This window comes from Trachymyrmex cornetzi, unplaced genomic scaffold, assembly GCF_001594075.2.
Source record: "Trachymyrmex cornetzi isolate Tcor2-1 unplaced genomic scaffold, Tcor1.1 scaffold482, whole genome shotgun sequence".
Lineage (NCBI taxonomy): Eukaryota > Metazoa > Arthropoda > Insecta > Hymenoptera > Formicidae > Trachymyrmex > Trachymyrmex cornetzi.
The window spans coordinates 455,376-474,869 of NW_017299641.1; the positions used below are offsets into that span (position 1 = coordinate 455,376).

At 35.2% G+C, this 19,494-nt stretch overlaps 1 protein-coding gene across 1 annotated transcript; it reads left to right on the forward strand.

Annotated features, from left to right (window-relative positions):
- The first annotated feature begins 7,992 nt into the window (after window positions 1–7,992).
- Ugt50B3 (UDP-glycosyltransferase family 50 member B3) lies at window positions 7,993–18,203 on the forward strand. The gene is made up of 7 exons (XM_018513994.1): window positions 7,993–11,058; window positions 12,244–12,510; window positions 14,470–14,668; window positions 14,825–15,004; window positions 16,230–16,547; window positions 17,203–17,431; window positions 17,961–18,203. Exons 1-7 carry the CDS (start codon window positions 10,813–10,815, stop codon window positions 18,100–18,102), a joined length of 1,581 nt encoding a protein of 526 aa, XP_018369496.1. The 5' UTR covers window positions 7,993–10,812; the 3' UTR covers window positions 18,103–18,203.
- Window positions 18,204–19,494: the final 1,291 nt, after the last annotated feature.

The window sequence follows — 19,494 nt, forward strand, 5'->3', positions numbered from 1 at the left end:
GCAAGTGAACGTTGACGGCCGTCGCTACACACGACATACTTTTGCGGAGCGCGGCAAGAATTGACAATCCGAGACAAGCAACACAAATAAATTAGATGAAAGTTGTCAAATAACTATTTTCTGAAACTAACAGCCTAGTTTCGCGAATGTTAAAGTTTCACTTTATTAAGCTGAAAGTATCGGTTTATTATCACTCAAAAGTTTATCGCCGATTAGGTAATAACATACTCTGGTTCACTTCCTTTTATAAATAAAAAATATAAAAGATTATTAATTTATTTTTCGCGTACTTATGTACTAGATTCGGATATACTCGCCAATAGATTATCAAACATATAATATCGAAGAAACAGGTTCTTGTAAGCAGTGCTTACAGTTGCTTTTACGTGAAAAAAAACAATAATTTAGTCATTTTCAGTTGAAATTTACTCATTTATTAATAAAGACTTATCTCTCACAAAAATATTTGTTACTTGAAGTATCTCTTGAGAAACTAAATGTCACGTTATCGAAATTATTAAATTGTTAGGAATGTCGTAAGACGAGACAAGACGAGATTTTAGGAAATATCGTCTTGTCTGGAAAAAATCTTGAAATGTACATTCTTGTCTTAATTTCGAACTCGAAAATCTTGTCTTGTTTCGAAATTCTCGACAATTTAAATAATGCATTGTCTACAATACACGAAGTAAGAAGTAAGAGTAAGAAATTGACCAATTGCAATCGATTATTCTTCTCACATTTGACTGTAATTGGTCAATTTTTTACTCTTTTTACTCCGTGTATTGTAGACGACGCTTAAGAATCTTTCGCAACGTCCATTCCATCGGAAAGATTATTCTCTACAGCAGGATTTATTATAACAAAACATAGAAATAGATTATGCGAGGAATCATCGAGATCTCTTTGTTTAAATTCATGGGCTACATGTTCAATGTCCAAAATCTTATTTGGCGAATAATAATTATAATTGGCGCAATAAAGTGTTTAAATAATAAAAACATGTGATTCGTGTGTCATTTGATTTACAATTAGTACACTGAAAAAAAAATAGTCAATTTTAATAAATATTTAGTTCAATACTGCCAACTAAATTTACTTACAGTAAATAAATATTTGTTGAGTGAAAAAAAAGATTGTTAAATCAAATTAATATTTCTTATATCAAATAAATATATCTTTATATTTAATACATATTTAGTTGGCAGTATTCAACTAAATATTTATTAAAATTGACTATATTTTTTTTCAGTGTATTATATTAGATATAGTTTAATGTGATCTAGGCTTAGCAATATTGCACACATTTGGTATTATTAATCATGTTTGTATTATTTGTTTAGGAAAACAATTACAGTAATTCCGGTATATACGGTATACATCATTTTATGTTGTGGCATATGATTGCGCTACTATTACATTGACAAATCGATTCAACTGACGGTAGTTTAATTTTACTCGCTCCTTCTATTTTTTCTGACTTCTGCGACATAAATCCTATATAATTTCTATAATTTTTCGAGACTCGAGATTTTCAAGAATTTCGAGTCTAAAATCTCGTCTTGTCTTTAAACTCTCCGCGCAAATCTTGCCTCGATCTCGTCTTGAAATTCGAGACGAGACAAGACAAGATTCTTGAAATCTCGAATCTTGCGGCATCCCTATAAATTGTACTATACGAAATAACGCGTATTGACACCTATTGCACGTTTCATCTCATTTCATCTCCACTCGAGATCGAAATTGCGGAAGACATTATCTTCTATTTCTATTTCCATTTAGATTGATTCTATGATTTAGATTGATGCTCAGGTTGATTATTGTCCAACTAGTAGTTTGAGAGAGCAAGCAACAAATGGGCACGTGGAAGAATTCACGACACGAGTCGCCCGCGGCGCGTCGCTTTCTACAGTGAGTGCCGAAAACTTGAGACGACTCCGCACGAGAAAACGATACCCGAAACCGGATATCACCCAGATACGAGCGCTCGTGGACGTAAAATGAGAAAAGAAGAACTTGTTTTTCGGAGGCGGCAGCGGCGTTGTCGGTTAATGAAGGCACTGTAATGAAATATAGGATGCTGTCGCGCCCAATTCTATCAAGATTCGATAAGGAACGATTAATCCCATTGATAGACCGTATGAATAATACACATCGATGATGATATAATGCATAACACGTTTTATAATCTCGTAAAAATTGTGTTTAAAAGAAAATATTTTTAATTAATTTAACTATTTTTTTTTTTTATTAAATAAATATTTATTTACTGTAAGTAAATATTTAATTGGTACCATTTAAATAAATTTGAATTGTTATTTAAATAAATATTTATGAAAGTTTAAAATATTTTTTTCTCAATGAATTTTATTCGTCCTTTTTTTCATTTTTATACGACAACGTAAAATCATTTGAAAAGCTCGTTTTTAACGCTTATAAAAATTCTTTCACGTATATGAATTTATACGAGCATTTTTCACATTGTATCATAAATATATGTGTCACAAAGTAACTGTGTAACGAAACTATAATGTTAGACAGCTATTACAGTAGGACAGAATAATGTAATGTACATTGTGTCAAACAATGTTATACTAACGTTAAAATATTACAGCAATCGCGCCGCAGTATAATACGACGACATGGCTGGTAATCTCGCGAATGTACCAGATGTGGACCATCCTCGTGCGGTAAATCGAAATATTTCGCGACATTTCGCAGTATATCAAGCACGCAGTTACCGATAATAGTCAATATGCTGTATAAACGGAAGCTATGGACTGCGCGTCGCTCAAATATGAACTGTCTACTCGGAAATTTTCGATCAATAGGAGGGAAAGTCCGGTGGTTCGTTACGCAACTGTGTGTCGACGATTTTTCCGTGATGAAGCTACGAACAAAAATTGTGACTTACGATCTGTCATGATCAACAATGAAAAACGCATAGATGCAAATCCGGAAAAAGTTTCTTCATACCGTTTAAATCTGATCCGTCACGCGATTCGATTTCGCGTGAAACATCAAAGATAACAAAGTCGGAAAGCGAGCTAAAATAGTGCAGTGAGTGGTACGAATAGTGCCGCTAATTTTTTTCTCCACAATATTCCGGCGTTCTTCTCGCCGGTTCCGATATTTTAGAAAGTTGCTTCGATCAGAGGCGTTCCCCATCTGTTTCAGAGGAGCCGATTCGACGGAATGTTGATTAAATTTCGGATGATTGAACGTGTCAAGGAGCTTTTTCCGTAAAAGAGTTAAAATTTATTGTTTCCTGACCGTATATTTCTCTAAAAAAAAATGGATCTTGCATAAACACGTTATATAAAATATTAAATATCAGTTGCATTCACCATAAAGGGAATAACGTAACATGAATAATACATAAATTTTATAGAGTCATGATGCCATCGGACACTCTCACTGCCAGTGCAGCAAAAATTTTAACATGAAATTTTAATACCACGCGTGCGGTTACCAATTTATTAATTCCATCGAAAGTTTAATGAAAATAAAAAGTGACTGCACATATGGTACACTGAGAAAAAAACCTAGTTGTAAATATTGTAATTATAATAAATATTCATAACAATTAATACAACAAAAATTCATAACAATAATAAAAATTAAACTACGCCGCAATGTGAATAATACAAATAAATATGAATATATATTATAATTTATAGAAAAAAATTCTGCGGTGTCAATTAAATATTTTTTTTCGTAAAATTGTGTAAATATGATTATTATTATTAATATTATAAGCCGTAAAAACTATAAAAATGAAGCTATTATCAAATGAAGCTCACCATTAATTATTTTTCCATGCAATTTTAATTATAAATACTGAACACTTCTCTCAGTGTATGTAATACAGATTTCGAGAATAATGAAATATTGATTCCCCATATAAACCAGCGAATGTGGCATTACAATTTTACGCAATGGGTGTACCGAACATAACAGTATAAATTTTGTACGGCGATAATGGACGTGCCGTGCATAAAAATGCAGATTTAGTGAAGAATAGGAATAATCAGAGGATATGTTGATTGACGAGATGATTATAGGTGATGTAAAGAATAACTGAGATGTTAATCAATATATAAAATATACTTTCGCATTAATATTAATTAACCGTTTAACTTTGAAGATGAGACTGTTTTTAATTTAAGATTCCTGTAACAATTTTTAATTTAAGGTTCGAATAATAAACGAATATCTTGGAAAAATATAAAATAAAATTATATACACAATTGAAAATTTGTGTTGAATTTAATACATTTTACATGTCACAAAAGGCCCACTTAAATTTTTGTGTTAATTTAAAATAAGATAAATATGTTAGAAAGTAACATAAATATTATGTAAAAAGTTAACTCAAAAAATACTGACACGATTTGTAAGCAATCATATTTTTTTTATTAAAATTAACATTTATGATATGTTGAATTAACACATTTTATTTATTTATCTAAGAATTTACATTTAAAAAAAGGTATTTTTATGTAATTTGTTCACTCATAAATTGTGTCATTTTAACACTAAAAAATATTGAAAATCAATTAACAACGAAATATCCAAATAACACAATCACATTATGTTAACAAATAACCCTCGGATGTACTAACTAAAACATAAAATTTGAACAAGAACTTGACTGGACTGTTTCCAATGCAAATACAAAATGCTTTTACTAGGTAAGTAAATTACAACATTTTAAATCTATTTCACGTCACATGAACGCAACAGGAAGCTAATGTTATTTGTCTGACAAATAACCTGGTTTTCCCAGTATAACACTCGCTGATACATCGTGTAACAGTATGACGTAAATCGCACTAATGTACAACATTGCTTAATTAAAACGTTTTAATTACTTTTTTTTTAAATCGGGACTTTCGAAAATGTTATCGTCGATAATTTCTCTTCCGTGAATACAAATTAAACCTACTGAATATCGTGAAATAAATCGTTAGCCTTATCTGCTTTTTCCTTTACGATCTTATCCCGATATTGTTTACTGGTATCTGCTCGTTCGAATTTGCTTTTTCTATACTGAAATTCCGCTTTACTTTACAACGTGAAAGAGCGTTTGCGCGATATTGTTTAGAAAGGATAGCGTAGAAAGAGTAGACCGCGGCAACACATCACGTCGATTTCCTGAATCGTTACGGTTCGGATCAGCGAATATATCTCGACGCACTCGTCGAAACAAAGCTGAAAAAAAATAGAAAAACAGCATTTCCTTTCCCTCGACGAGCGCAGAGGCATTTGGTTTGATGTAACCCGCTGTGTGTGTTTGCGTGTGTGTGTGTGTGTGCACGCGAGACCCGGCCCCGACCTCATAAAATCGGGTTTGCAGCAATTTGGCGATTTAACGATCCGTGAAATGCGACCGTACGGTCCTTCGCGTGAAAATTAGCCTTGAAGGGATCGCGGTCACTTCGCAAGTAAATAATCGTAAAATGTGAGAGAGCCACGAGAGACGTGAGTGTTGATTCGATATGAGAGGCTGCGAGAATTCTGATAGAATAATTCGCGAAGCAATTCCAATTACGTGGCTTTAATCGCATGGATTTGTTCGACGATGCGCTACGCCGCGCTCGCGATCCAATAATTATATTACACGCGCCGAGAAATATAGTAGGAGATGAATTTGATCAATGATGGGATACGACGGGATTCTCGCTGATTTATATGCAGCGTTAATAGGGAAAAGCAGAATGTATTAATTAATGCGCTAATGCGTCTTGCTACTCGATACAACAGTAGTCTATTAAATAAACAATGATTGTAAGAAATAAATAACGGAATAATCAACAACAAATAAATTAATAATTAATAGTAATGAATAATTAATAATAATGAATATTAATATAAAATCACGAAATTAGACAAATTTAAATTTAATGAATGACCCGTTCAAAATATTAATCGACAATGATAATGAAGATAGATTAATTTTGAACGTTTTAATTTAATTTAGTTTAATTTAATTTATGTTTGGTACTTGAATTAAATAAATACAGTACATAAATTATCGTTTAAGCAGAACTTATTTATGCAAGCACAACGGTGTTTGGTGTTACATTGTAACCAAATTAGGGAAATTTGTCCTAATTTTTTAAATTTTATCATTTTACTCTCATTTGCGAGATTCTTTGTCTCTCATAATATATCGCGCACTTATACTCCTGATATTGCAATTTCCCGGTCAAAGACGATCGTTGACCTAGAGAGTAACACACACAGGCGAAGACTACAAGAGATTTCGAAATGACGGAATTGCGAACTCATCACGAGTTACATAACGGTAAATTATCATAATATATTTAATAACAGCGGAAGTATTGTAATAAAAAGATGTTACGTATCGAAAAAAGTAGCAGCTATAGTGTCCAAGTGGAAATTACATCAAATCAATAAAATTATAGTCGTGAGATTGTCTACGAACTGTGCAAAATTTCATATTACAGCATCGACAATAAAATTACGTTTAATTATAGTATGAATGCATTTAAACAAGACTATTTTAACCGCATCCTGTTATTAAATGAATTGATTTTCCTCAATACATTTATAAATATAAAAGGTGATAAAAAGTTGAACTCATTATATATGGAAATATTTGAAATGAGAGACTAAGTCATGTAAATAATCGCATGTAGAATCGATGCAAATCAAGTGAACGGAAAAAGAGAGAGGCGTATCGCGATCTCATCGCTGATAATCGCTTTAGTGCGTCAGTTACGATCCCAAAATAAAGCGAAAAAAAAAATGCAATTTTCTCTAGATTAGATAGAATAGAGCGAGACTTTTTCATCCATTTCTCGCGATAATTTTGTTGCGCTGCTGCGCTAAAACCTTTCGCAGCCTATTATTGTTTTACGTGAAGTAAAGCGTAAAGCATGTATCCTTTCCCTGACGATGTGTTATTTTGGAAATAGAATTCTGAGCAATAGTCTGGTGTGTTCACGTTCGTATTTTTCTGAGAATAAAGACATTCCCCTTCTTTATTATCATAAAATGTGTGACTTTTTATTTCTGCGAAAAACGCACGCATTCCTCGTGCGGGCTTTCGTGAGAGGACGTGCCGCGATTACAATGAACGTGCCGAGTGCAATAATAATTATGTTTCTGAGAATTACACGTATTAAATATTTACAGATTGTGCTTGTGCTCTCAAAGAGCAATCATGATTGTATAATGTGTAAAATACAATATCTGTTTGACGTGCTTATAGTTATAACAGTGACGTTCTTTCGTTGTACAACCAAAAGCAACCACAGCTAAGACTATCTTCGTCTTCTGATCCTTGAAGACAAAGATAGCCTTAGCTATGGTAGCTTCTGGTTGGATAACGAAAAAACGCCCCAGATATTGTTTGCCGTCGTAAGTTTTCATATTACTTTAAAATTGAAATTGATAAGATAGTCATATATAGGGTAAAGCTATCTTATCAATATTTTAGTGCTTATAGTTATAACATATATTGTTTGCCGTCGTAAGTTTTCATATTACTGTAAAATTAAAATTTATAAGATATATAGTCTTAACCTATATATGATGTATATGTATATATATATAAATTTTGTGAATTTCGTGAGTCTCCTAACATATAATAAACAATGTTATTACATTAAGGAATAATATTGTTGATCCTTGATCGGCGAATTTGCAGCTGAATCATTTTTAATAGTAATTGAATTTACTGGCATTAGAAATGATTAGCCGTCGCTGTCCTCAAAACGCAACAAGGCATTATTCAACGGAGTAATTTTGTGGATACGACAACCACAGCATTTCGTCAAGCACATAGCTGTAAAATTTCGCAGTCAAGAGATGTTTATCAAATGTCCACTTTTCCGAGGTAGGTGCGCCCAAACATCCTCGAACGTGCGACTGACGACGAGGAACGTCTTGGTGGGAGGCAAAACTCTCTCTCTAGAGCTCAGCTGATCATTAAAGCTGCTGCTGGCACAGTCAAACTTTCACGCTCGGCGATACCGCGAGCTTCGCGAGCGAAGAGTATTAGTCTGTCGCCGCTTTCAAGGTCCGCGCTTCCGAGTACAGGACGTCGATTCCAATTCCGCTCCGATTCCAGAGCGGGACGCGAAAATCGTGACGTGTATCGTAGCAAATCTACGGGACCCGGAGAAGTTCCGCTGGGTTGGCTACGTGACCGAAAATCCGCCGATGGTTCGGAAAAAAAGTAAAGGAGGCCGATAAAAAGCCGATCGGTTTTTGCGGCAGTGCGGTCCTTGTTAACAGAACTTGTTCGCTAATTAGCGATATCGAAGTTTTATTCTTCCCGCGGTACTTTGATACGAAAGTTTTTGTATCGTCGGTGACTACAACGTATAATTACCAATAAGTTTTTTTTAAGAAATTACTCGGACAGCCTGACGGAGGAAGTGCGTGGCGCTCGAGCGGCAAGCTTTTTGCGAGACGTGAACAGATTCAATGATAAATTATTGCAAGAAGTGTATTAAGATACAATAAGAGAAACTGCAACTACAGGCTGTTTTATTGGATAAATCAACGGTTAATAATTACGATATAACGAATTAACTGCACCTCGATCTGAATGATATCGAAGTGATTTGTTTGTTCGTAAAATATTACAGAGTACGAGGACTCATCTGTGCTGCTAAGAATTATATTTCAATGTCGAAGATTTCGAATGAAGACAAATGATACTTGACGCGGGAGGCGGCATTGATCTTTCGATTCCTAGAATCGGATTATCGCGACCGACGATCGTGCATACGAGTCATACGTTATTAGTGAAAGTCGTCCGCGTTTGTACAGTTTGAGGATCAAGACTAACGGCGCTACGATATTCCCGCCAAGAATCGCGTCAAGTGGTAAAGAAGGTCAGGAAGGAAAGGAAGGATCAAGAGAGCTTCACCTGGCTGGAGAAAGGAAAAGATAATTGAGCCAAATGACGGGCGGTCTCTTCTCGACATTCAAATTTCGACACACGACGTCGTGAGCAAAACGACGTTTGAAAAGTCGAGAGACCACAGAGCGAAAAGTTGTGTGTCATTGTTCTCTTTGTCAGCTCTACTCGAGCGAATATCGAATCGAAGGGAGCACCTAAGCACTTTGAAGTAGACTAAGAATTGAGATTCAAGAGAAAGGAACGGATCCGAGATAAAGACAGCGCGAGACCACGAGCTAAGAAGCTTCTGGAGAGTTATTAGGAGCAAAAAGTTTCAAGGGGAATCCGTCGGATCGTGTACTTGGTAGAAAGGTGCTCTTACGACGGGTTCTTCGCGAGACTGTGCGAAAGATACAAAGTATGTACTACTGCTAGGAAAACAAATGGAAATTTCGTAGAATCATACTTCACGATGCTTTCCGCAGACAGAAGATATTTCAAGTAAGAGTTGAACTCGGCAGAAATTTAAAAAGAAAGAAAATATTAAACATGAAACAATTGAAGCAAAAAAAAAGCAGCCAGGACTTAAAGCTTCAGCTTTTATCCTCTTTTGTCCTCTGAGAGAGCGACGAGATTTATATTTTATATACAATTGTAGATGATATTGTTCGCTAAATTATAAAAAACAGAGGATTTAAGTCTAGTAGCATTACCTCTGTAAAGTTATGATAATTTTCTCATGCTATCGACAGTTAACGACCGCTATTCGCTAGTAGATGCTAAGAGGACATAAGTAGAAGCTTGAAGATCGTTAAACTCCATAAAGCCTTTGTATTACAAACTCTCTTTAGCTTCATCATTAAAAACGCTTTCGTTAAAAGCTTTCAATGCTTCAATATTAAAAAGGTATTGAAGACTGGGTTCTGTTATGCAGATTTGCATACAGCAAACAACTTCATTTACGCAGCGGAGTATCGAGAAAGAGAGAGAAAGCTTTGTTAGATGATCGGTAATTTCTATTTTCTCAGCTGAAAAAGAGATCAGAGAAGATTATCTACGGTCAATCTTTCACTCGAGGATCAAAAGAAACCGTCTGTTGACAGAATCTCATCTCTCTTACAGAAGATTATTATGAACAATTTTAGCGGGAAATTGGATGAGTAAAATCAAATCACACGGAGTGTATATAAAAACAAAAGATCAGCTTCGAAGCCATTTATTTGCTAAAAGCGAATGAGAATTGGAAGGAATGAGGCGCGTAATTCATCACAGACTTAAAAAAATCTCGTTTCTTCGGCAGTAGTTAGAATAATAACAAGCATCTTGGATGAAGTTTAATCTTCGTTATTTGTCTCGAAAGAGCACGTGCGCTTTAACTCTTGAACTTTAGTTATTCCGATTAATATTCAAGCAAATCGATTTGCGGAAAGATACGGAGAATGCGAAGAACCGCAGTCGTAAGGACGCGGCTAAGCAGCGTAGACCAGATGAGATACGCTCGCAAAACGATCACTGGGTGATTGACAGCAGGAATCGCACCGGAGACGATCCATCGGTTCGCCGCCGCGAATTGGAGCGTAAGAGATTCGTACTCCCGCCGGTATCATTCCGTTTACCCGACCGGAAACGCTCCTAGAAGAATACAAATTCACCGCGGTTCCTGCAGGCCGTTTCTCGCTTCGCCGATGCACGAAAGAAGTTCGTGACGAAAGCGAGGGGCGTTCGAACGTGACGGAGATCGTTCGTGGTAGAAAAGAAAAGGAAAACAGAAGAAAAAGAAAACAAAATGTCAGATAGCGAGACAATTGTTTGTTGAAGGACCGTCGACGATCTCGATATTCCGCCGCCGCGCGGCGCCTAAGAGAAAGAGAATCGCCACGCGAGAATCCATTTGCCATCGTTGACCGGGTCGACAAGCTGATATCCCGAGGATGACGCGTGTCGCATATCGACTCGGTCTCTATCATCTCCTCCTGGGGTTCAGCTTGCTGATCGAGCCCCTGCTGGGCTACAACGTCCTGATGGCCACTATGGGTGGTACCAAGTCCCACACGGTGCCCTTCGTCGCCCTTGGTACGAGTCTGAGGTCACGGGGGCACAACGTCACGCTGCTGAGCGCTTTCCCCGGTCCCGCGGCGAATAATGGTCTTCACGAACTGGTGCCGTCGATCCTCGAGGTGATTTACGATCTACCACGCAAGTCGTCTCTCCCCATGCTCTGACGGATTCCGAATTCCTCTGCAAGCTTTTTGCCGCATTTTACGCGCGCCATTACTTTCTTCCAATTTGGCTCTTAACTCATATTTAATTTTATTACACGCCGAGTCATTTACTAGAGTCGTCGGCTTGTATCGCCTGCGTTTTTTTTTTTTGCTCGTAACGTTCTCTTGTGAAATGTCTGCTTTACACTTCTGTTTTTATTTCTCTATTCCATTTCTACTTGGTTTTAATTTTTCTAAGTAATTTATGTTTCTTAGAAGAAGCAAACGTATGATATCGTTTCCTTTTCACGTTAAATTATCTTTATTACCTTGGGTACATACGATTGAGACATCTGTGTCCTGCACATTACTTTTCTTCGGAAAATTATATAGGAGCATCATATAATTAATTATAATATTTATATACAATTTTTTTAATGCACAACCTTACAAACACGATTGGGAAAGTTATTTTACAAAGTTACTTATTCGTTATTTTTTATTATAAAAATAGAATACAATAAATTCGCGTATTTTGTTTTTTATATTATATACTTTATCATTTGCTCCAATTTTTTATTACTTTTTGTACTCGGTTTCTATTAGGTGTTAAACTTAATTTCTGCCGTTTTTCGTCTCCAAAATTGATTTGTTTCGAAGGGAAATACCTTAATCAAAGTATTATTAATAAAATATTATTAATTAATAATAAAGTAGGAAATGGAGGAAATTACTTTGACTAAGCTATTCATTCATCTTCCCTTCGAAACAAATCAATTTTGGAGACGAAAAACGGTAAGAATTAAGTTTAACACCTAATATAATAAATATCTACAAGGTAACTTAAAAAGTAACTTATAAGTAACTTTTTTCGGCCCTACTTATAAATATTTTTTAAAGATGTTAAGAATGACTTAACGATTTGTATATATTTGTCAAAGTGATAAAAGTTAATTCGGGACACGAATGATCCATCGCGTGTAATAAAGGACCGTAAAATCGTACTAATACTTGAAGATGAGGAGGGCAAACAAGTTTTACGACGCAATATTGTAACACGGAAGTTGAAAGTTTCCGGGCTAACGCTAATCCAACCACGCAAGCTAACGGATTTATGTATTGTACCGCGCGCACATGTTCATCGCTCGTGTCTCACGGCAGGCTTACGTCGAGAATTTCACGGCTGAGTGGGACCTAGTGGGCGCCAGGTTCCGGAATGAGCTTCCGGTATCACCGTGGGACGCCATGAGATACGCCTGGGAGTCATGCGAGGCTTTACTCCAGGACGCGTCGTCGATAGCCAGTATGAGAAAACCTAATGGTAATCCGCACGCTCGATGGGACGTCGCGGTGCTTGACGGCGCTTATCCCGAATGCATGTTGGGAATCCTCCATGGCGAGAATGTGCCGACGATAATGTTGAATACGGTAATGTTCCTTTCGCCAAGAAGCGCAATGGGACTCTTTGCAATATTTCGATTCCCGTTACACCTCGTCCTGGTTTTCTTGCCGCGATAACAGCCTACTTGGACTTTTACTCGAAACGGATAAAACGATATTGTATCAAATCGACCCATGTAAAAATCATGGCGATAGAGAATTGTCGCGCACATTTTTGTTGAAATATATTTTATTCAAATATTTTTTAGCTAAAATATTTCATTTGTGATACTATAAATTCTTCAAGCGTATTAATTTGCTGCAAGATTCTAGACTGTGCACATCAAATTATGCAACGTTGATAGCACGTCATTCTCATTAGCCCTCTCTTTACTTTTTATTATTGACAATTTCGAGCGTTTTTAAATTAAATTATTTTAAAAGTTCTTGAGTTTCTAGAAATCCTCTATCTTGTAGTCAATAGGCTAATATTTCATTTGTCGTACGACAAATTTTTCAAGCATGTTGGCTGCAGATTTATATTATAGAAAAATTCTTGACTGTACACACAAAATTGCGCAACGTTGATAGCGCGTCACTCTCATAAGCCTCTCTTTACTTTTCATTATTGACAATTTTGAGAGTACCTTTTAAATTAAATTATATTTTAAAAGTTCTCGAGTTTTTCCAGAAATTCTCAATTTTGTGTAGTCAATAGGCTAACATTTCATTTGTCGTCGTTATACGACAAATTTTTCAAGCGAGTTAATATTTTATTTGTCGTACAACGAATTCTTCAAGCGTGTTAATTGGCTGCAGAATAGATATAAGTTCTCGAGTTTCTGAAAATTCTTTATCTTGCAGCTAATTAATACGCTTGAAGAATTTGTCGTACGACAAATGAAATATTAGCCATACGCTTAAAAAATTTCTCATACGATAAATGAAATATTAACCTTAGAATATTTTCAATCATAATATGGAAAGAACGGTTTTACTGAAGTATAAAAATTTAGCTAAACACAGGTCTAAAAATAATTTTGTTTGAATCATCAAGATAAATGTAGGACGCTCAAACTGTTAAAATTTTTGCAATATTGTCATAAACGTTCCACCTAATTATTTTGATGATTTGACGAAATTATTTTCAGACTTGTTTTTATAAGCTAAATTTATAAATACCTCAGCATAGTCGTTCTTTCCGCGTTATACAATATGCATATCATATTATATATATGATATAAAAGCGTTGCAACACATGCAATGATAAACTTTATTTTCAACGATTGCCGTTACGGATTTCACATGATATAATGCATTTTTTAAATATAAATAAAAAACTGACTTTTGCATAATTAGTTCCCGGTTGGTAGTTAAATATTTATACATGGTTGCATATTTCTTGTGTGTGAAAGAAGTTGAATATAAATCGTTAAATATAAAATTCTAATTAATATATATTCTTAACATTAAAGAATCGATTCTCAAGAGAATGAATAATATAATAAAACTGTCCTATTTTCTTAATCTTTTCTTCGTCTTCAAAAATATCGTAATAAAAAACGCAATCCATGGTTATTCCACGAGAGCGAAATGTGAAAAACATCTTTGTTAGTATTCCGACATTTCCGCATATAAATGAAAAGTAAACATGGTGAAACACACGTTGTTCACTCGTGTGTAACTAATATGACAAAGTACGAAATAATCTCGCCGTAAAACAGTTTACACGCTTCTCTCAGTATGTTAAAACAATTTTAACGCGCTAAAAAAATTGTTAGCCAGTTTGATTAGTAACAATTTTTTCTTTTTTTTCTTTTTTTTTTGATGACGTCATCATGCGACATAATGATAAAACAAGTTTGCATAACGGTGAAGTAGCGATAAGGAGTTTTTTTTTTCTTCCTTTTCTAAAACCTGATACCTTTGCTTCGTTAAAGCCATTTGCTTTCACTGTGCAACGTTGCTGTTAATGAGTAATGAGAACGATTTGATGTTATCTTGCAGGTGGCACTGTACAGCGGGTCCATTATGCGACAGGGCAATCCATCACCTTGGTCGGTGACGCCGTATTTCGGTAAAGCGATCACGCAGGATATGACTTTTTTCCAGAGAGTCCTGAACGCGGCGGCTCTGCTCACTCTAAAAATTATGCACTGGTTCACGGTCTCGATTTATCTTCAGCCAACGCTCCAGAGATACCTCGGTGAGCATTAAATCAATTTCGGCCATTGTGCTCCCGCTGATTCATTGAATCATATATATCGGTGCTGCCAATTGTATGCTAATATCGTGTATCTTTATTTATAATTAGATACTCATATAGCCCTCAATTACCGTGTCGTATTTCGTTTTTTGACAGGCAATCATATACCCAACGATCTGTACAGCCTGACGGCGGAGGTTCCCCTGACTTTGCAGAACAGTCATTATAGCGTGGGCGATTCCGTGCCCTACTTGTCGAACGTCGTAAACGTGGCGTGCCTTCACTGCAGACCGGCGATGCAATTAAGCTCCGACTTAGAATCCTTTCTACGACGCGGTAACTTCCTAATTTCGCATTTCAGCTTCACGAAATTTGCATTGTTCTCAACAGTCGCTAAACATCTCGAAATCGTCCCCTTTCATATCTCGTAGCAAAACTGTCATGTGATCAAAATGATATTTTATCTTATCGTCTACAGCCTGATCTGCAATGTGCTTTTTGTTTCCCGTTTGTTGCCTTTTATTATTTCTTACAGCTCGTCTGTTTGCCTTTTATCCGGTTTACCGTCGCCTGAAATAAAAGTTAACGAACTTTGAAAGAAATAAAAAACACGTGGCAAGAAATACAACCGTCGATGAAACGATTACACGGAGGGAAAAAGTACGAAATAAAAAGCAAAAAACAGGAAATAACGAGCACATTGTAGATCAGACTTAATTAGCTTCACATTTCTTTAGCTGAAATAAATTGTTCCAATTCATCGAATCTTGTTACATACATCAATGATCAATTCGGTCATTCGCACTACACTAAATTAATGCACATTGAAGGTTTTATATAAAATACTTAAATGCAGTGAGACATACCATAATCAAATTTGACAATGAAATAATACATTTATTTATACTAAATAACGTGACAATATTATTATTAGATAATTGTTTAAAATATGTATATGCTTTTACATTAGCTTTATTAATTTCATGTATAGTAGCTTTTAGCTAATCTAGTGTAATGCAAGTGAACGATTTTATTATTAAAAAAATAGATGTGGCTTTAACACCATGCGGTATTTATTAATTCTTATCGTGTTTATATTAACACCAACTTATAGCAACCATGATGTCGATTTAAAGCCCATGACGTTAAATCCACACTCATATTTTTAGTGTACCTAACAGAATTCGATAAATTGGAAAAATGTATTGTAGCTATAAGGAAAAGAAATGTAAGAATTATACATGCTATAAAAACCACATGGTGCTAAAAATCACCATATTCTTTTAGAGTGTAAATATACATTTATTTTGTAATAAATTTTATCAGATGTAACGGCTCTTCTTAATGTGAAAGTATCAGATACAAAATTCTATCACCTGAAGCATAACGATGGTTCTTCTACCGTTTCGTATAAGAACCATATCGAAAGGATTGACATCGTAATTTCGCAACGTACTTATTGTTTTCCATTTTCCGAGGAGTCGCTATTCAATTGGAGTAAAACGCGCAGTAAAAGTCTCCCGAACCGAACGTGCCGCAATGTTGAAGAAAACTTTTACAGGTTTTGTGTTCGTCTCGATGGGATCGTCGGTGCGAGCTTCTGGGATGCCGGAGGCATTACGGCAGATCTTTGTCGCAGTATTCTCCACGCTACCGTACAATGTCGTGTGGAAGTGGGACGGTGGCAAGATCAAGGATCTGCCGGCGAATGTGAGGACGGCTGCGTGGTGGCCGCAGCAGGAGCTGCTCGGTCATCCCAAGCTACGTGCCTTCGTTTCTCACGGCGGACTGCTATCTTTGCACGAAGCGGCTTACCACGGTGCACCGACTCTGGTCTTACCAGTCTTCTGCGATCATGATGGAAATGCGGCGCAAGCTGGTAAATCCATTCGCTTTATATCTGAGGCACGTATCGGTGGCCTTCTGCTCTGCTGAGCCCAATAATCGAAAATAATCGTCGAGGCTTTTCACAAACTTTGTTCTTCCAAACGAATGAAAGAAAATGTATATTTCTACCAATGTAGGTAGATTCATTTTCATTTCGGTAGCTTTAACTTTTTATTAATCTCGATTGAACTTTTTCTTCTAATTTTAAAAATTAGAGAAGGATACATAAGGAGTAAATTAAATTGAGATTGAAGTTAATATTGCGATAGAAATGGACCAAGTCAAGTAGAATCAATTGATCGTCGATTAAAATAGTGTGAGAGTTCTTTTACCAATTCCAATTAACGCTAATCAATAGTTAACTCAATCATCACGATTGCCAACGTGAGAACTGAACAATTTGTCAGAAAAGGAAGAGAGAGAAGAAGTTTTGATTCATTGAATTGCTATTAGCATTTCTATGAGTTGACTATTGATTAATTTCAATCAAAGATTGGTGAAAGAAGCCTTGAATGTGCGGCGAAGAAAATGGTTTGTGCGTCTCCGGAAAGTGAAAACTATAATTTTACACATAAAGTAAGGAGAATTTATCATGCGATTAATTATTTAATGCAAAATTGTTGTATTTTTGTGTGCTTATTTGGTAGGGAAACTGGGTTACGCTTTAGTAATGGATCTGGCTGGTATATCCATTAGTGCGCTTCGCGAAGATATAATTAAAGTCGCCGCACTTCACAATAACTCGTACAGAGAAGCGGCTAAAAAGAGAAGTGCGTTACTACGTGATCTTCCGATCGGTCCCAGAGAATTAGCCACGTGGTGGGTCGAACACGTTGCCAAATATGGCGGAGCTGATCATTTGAAAAGTTCAATTCGGTAATATTATTTTTTTTAATAATTATTATTAAATATACACCGATTTCTTATAATAAATATGCATATGAATATTACGAATACTCATTTAATTATAGCAATGTTCGGATAATTCTGCTAAGTTTTGAAAGATTCGTTGACAATTCTTCATTTAAATTGTAAAGCACTTACACTTCAGGCCAAGAATTTAGAAACAATAATTCTATATATCCAATAACTGTTATTAGATCTGAAGAATTATTATTAAAGACAGAATATTATTATAAATATTTTAGTACGTAAAAATGTTAATTTTTATTAAGTGTTTTTAAACTTTTGATCTGGAGTGTAGATAATTAATGGGGTATTTTTGATAAACTATTGGGCGAGTATTCGTGTGAATTATAGAGTCTACATAAATTTTATTTTGTTTCTTTTATAACAAATATTTAACGAGAGAACAAAATTTATTACAAACATTTAAATTACATTATTAAATATATTGCCGATCAAAATGAGGAAATGAAATATAAAGTTAAATATAATATTTCAGGTACATGAGCGTGTTCCATTATTACAGCCTGGATGTCGTGCTGTTTTATATATTGAGTTTAATTCTGATAATTTATGGACTCAAAAAATTATTCTGGCGAGCGGTAATCGGTCAGGATGTCTTCAAAAAGAAAGTAGACTGACATCATTCTGTGAAATTCTCTGCTAAATTAATTTTATTTATTGTAGTAAATAGGATGTGTCCTCTTAATGATGTGGTAAGTAGTGGGACTAAATAGAGGTTATATAATAAGTCAAAGGATATTCTCGACTTTTTAAAGATCTCTAATATATTTTTATAAGTTGTAATTATAAATTACTTGTAATTATAGCTTGGTTATTACGTTATCGATTTGTAATTGTACGATTCATGATAAATTTGTTTTACTTGTATATCATCTGTATTGTGTCTACATGACAAACTAAAGGATTTATACGTGTAGGAAATAAGAGACACTTATATGTGTATATACTGTAGTGTTTTCATTGAATGAGAGAGAGAGAGAGGAGGGGGGGAGAGAAATTCATTAACCGCTGATACAATAGGAATCTACTTTTCAGAAGATGTTAAACCCATTCTACAATTGCATGAACGTAGTTGTAAGTGGTTGTAATTGTAAGAATTGATTAATCACATTCTAATATTTTCCTTATATTTGACTGTAAGATTAAATGAATTGGAATGTGAGGTAAGTGATTCTTACAACTACAATCACTTACAACTACGCTTACGTAATTACATGTAGAATTTACAGCGAATGAATATTGCAACCATGACACCATTTTTTCTACGTTATCCATATCCTCTATCCTATAAAAATTGATAAATTAAATCTCATAATTATTTATCTTAATTAAAATTTCAACTTGGCGCGACAATTAATATCTATATCGTTATGAAAAAATTTATTATATCCAAAATCAATTTTAATTAAGTAAATCAACAATTATTAAACGATAAATTCTGTAATCGACGAGTTGTTAAATAAACTTATAAAATAATTAGTGAAGCGATGAATAAAATAGATTTATACAATAGAAAGATAGAGTAACATGTTCGAACGCCGTCGTATTATTTTAAACAGAATTGTTTGATATTTCAAATTTAGCGAGAAAATTGGCAAGAACGTTCCTGACGAAAATTATTACGCGTAATAATTAACTAATAGAACCTTGGTGGAAGGAAATACACACAAAGGGAGATATCAGAGGTCAACGCACGTATTTATGTATAAGGAGCGTTTCCAAGGATTAATAATGTTAATGTACAAGCATAGAGAATCGCAGGGCTTTGTGCACACATATTCATGTGACAAGCCACAGTTTGTGCAAACGTATGCAGGAACTGGCGATTGGCCTGGAGCGAGTTTGCGATATTCGATGAAGGAGGAAGTGCTGTCTCGTAGAAAAAAAAGCCGGTCGCGAGCTTGGGAAAAAGGTGCCAGACGGTCGAGGGCGGAAGTGATCGGAAAGAAGGCAGGCCAGATGTTCATCGAGCTCAACGACGCCAATTTATTTACGCCTGCTTAAGTTTT

What these genes read in the sequence shown, in the direction of transcription:
- Ugt50B3 (XM_018513994.1), top strand. Translation starts at nt 10,813, where the DNA reads ATGACGCGTGTCGCATATCGACTCGGTCTCTATCATCTCCTCCTGGGG. An exon ending in AGAATCCTTTCTACGACGCG is followed by an intron (nt 15,005 to 16,229) that starts GTAACTTCCTAA and finishes AAACTTTTACAG; the next exon opens with GTTTTGTGTTCGTCTCGATG. An exon ending in TGGAAATGCGGCGCAAGCTG is followed by an intron (nt 16,548 to 17,202) that starts GTAAATCCATTC and finishes CTTATTTGGTAG; the next exon opens with GGAAACTGGGTTACGCTTTA.